Source organism: Camelina sativa, chromosome 11, assembly GCF_000633955.1.
Source record: "Camelina sativa cultivar DH55 chromosome 11, Cs, whole genome shotgun sequence".
Lineage (NCBI taxonomy): Eukaryota > Viridiplantae > Streptophyta > Magnoliopsida > Brassicales > Brassicaceae > Camelina > Camelina sativa.
The window spans coordinates 33,269,330-33,270,726 of NC_025695.1; the positions used below are offsets into that span (position 1 = coordinate 33,269,330).

Consider the following 1,397-nt stretch of genomic DNA (forward strand, 5'->3'; position numbering starts at 1 on the left):
GGATTTGCAAATGGTTCTTCTATTGATGTTTTGCTTCAGCTCCAGTCTCCTTTAGGGAAAAATTACTTCAAAGCCAAGTCTGATTTCGTTAAAGAACCTATCTCTCCTTTAGGACTTAAAGGAATGTTTAAAAGATTGATTAAAGAAGACACACCGTTTCTGAATTGGACTCCTTACGGTGGTATGATGGCGAGAATCCCTGAATCTGAGATCCCATTTCCGCATAGAAAAGGAATCCTCTTTTTGATTCTCTATCAAACGAACTGGCCAGAGAATGACAAGAGACCGAGTAGACACATCAACTGGATCAGAGAGTTGTACAGTTACATGGCGCCTTATGTCTCAAGTAATCCAAGACAAGCATATGTGAACTACAGAGATCTAGACCTGGGACAGAACATGAACAACGCAAAGGTTAACTCTATAGAAGCTAAAACCTGGGGAGCTAAGTACTTCAAAGACAATTACAACAGACTGGTGAAGATTAAAACAAAGGTTGATCCAGAGAACTTCTTCAGATATGAGCAGAGCATTCCACCTATGGTGTAGCGATCGACAACTTTTATATCATCAAATAAGAAAAAACTAGAAGAAATCATATAATGATTCTTGTGTATTTCTCAAGTTGTTGTAGCAAAAATAATAAAGTCATGCATGAGAAATAAAAGTGTTCCTCTAAATATTTTTTATATTGAAATCACAAAATACTTTGGTGAAAGAAGTCGCCATACTCTGGCTTTCAAAAACATATATATCTCTGAAATGTAACCATAAAGAGACGAGGAAAAGTTTTCGAAGAGAATTAAAAGGATAATGTACTACAACATTTTTTTTTATGATAAATCAACTTTTTATATATTTGAATTTGTTCGTCGGTAGAGAACTTTGAATGATGAAATCAGTCATAAAAATATATTGGAGAAATATTATTTGAATAGTTGTGTATGATTAGACTAGTAAAAGTATAACTATATCATTACTGGAAAAAGGTGGATTGGTTCGATCTTAGTCTGATGTGGATACAACAATTCTGATTTATATTGTGCCAAGTACCCACTGTGAATAAACAATAAAGAAGTTTAAAAGTAGGTAAACTATGTATTGAATCAAACTTAGCTTTTGCTTATACAAGATGTTGATACTTATACTACCTAAAGAACATTCTAGATCCTTGATACAATGTATGATCTTGTGACATCTGCCAATCATCTAGCCACTTGCTTCTATGGGACCAAAACGGTTTGATAGTACCATGTTCAGGGAATCCGCAGGTTTGATCAGTTGTTCTTTTTGTGTAACCTGCACATTTGTCTTCTTGTGTTGTAGAGAAGGTTGCAGTGACCTGTCGCACTCTTGAGGGGTTTTGAACCGTTGAACTTTGTGTGAGACTTGGGCCG

General features: G+C 35.4%; 1 protein-coding gene across 2 annotated transcripts in view; it reads left to right on the plus strand.

Annotated features, from left to right (window-relative positions):
• The window catches only part of LOC104725003 (berberine bridge enzyme-like 4), a 3,441-nt gene extending 2,746 nt beyond the window's left edge, over positions 1-695 (plus strand). The window contains exon 3 of one of the 2 annotated variants that reach the window (XM_019232622.1): positions 48-695. In XM_019232622.1, coding sequence (XP_019088167.1) covers positions 48-549 — 502 coding nt within the window. In that variant the 3' untranslated portion in view covers positions 550-695. Of the gene's footprint in view, positions 1-13 lie in introns of both variants that reach the window. The other variant, XM_010443594.1, reaches the window with a different exon arrangement.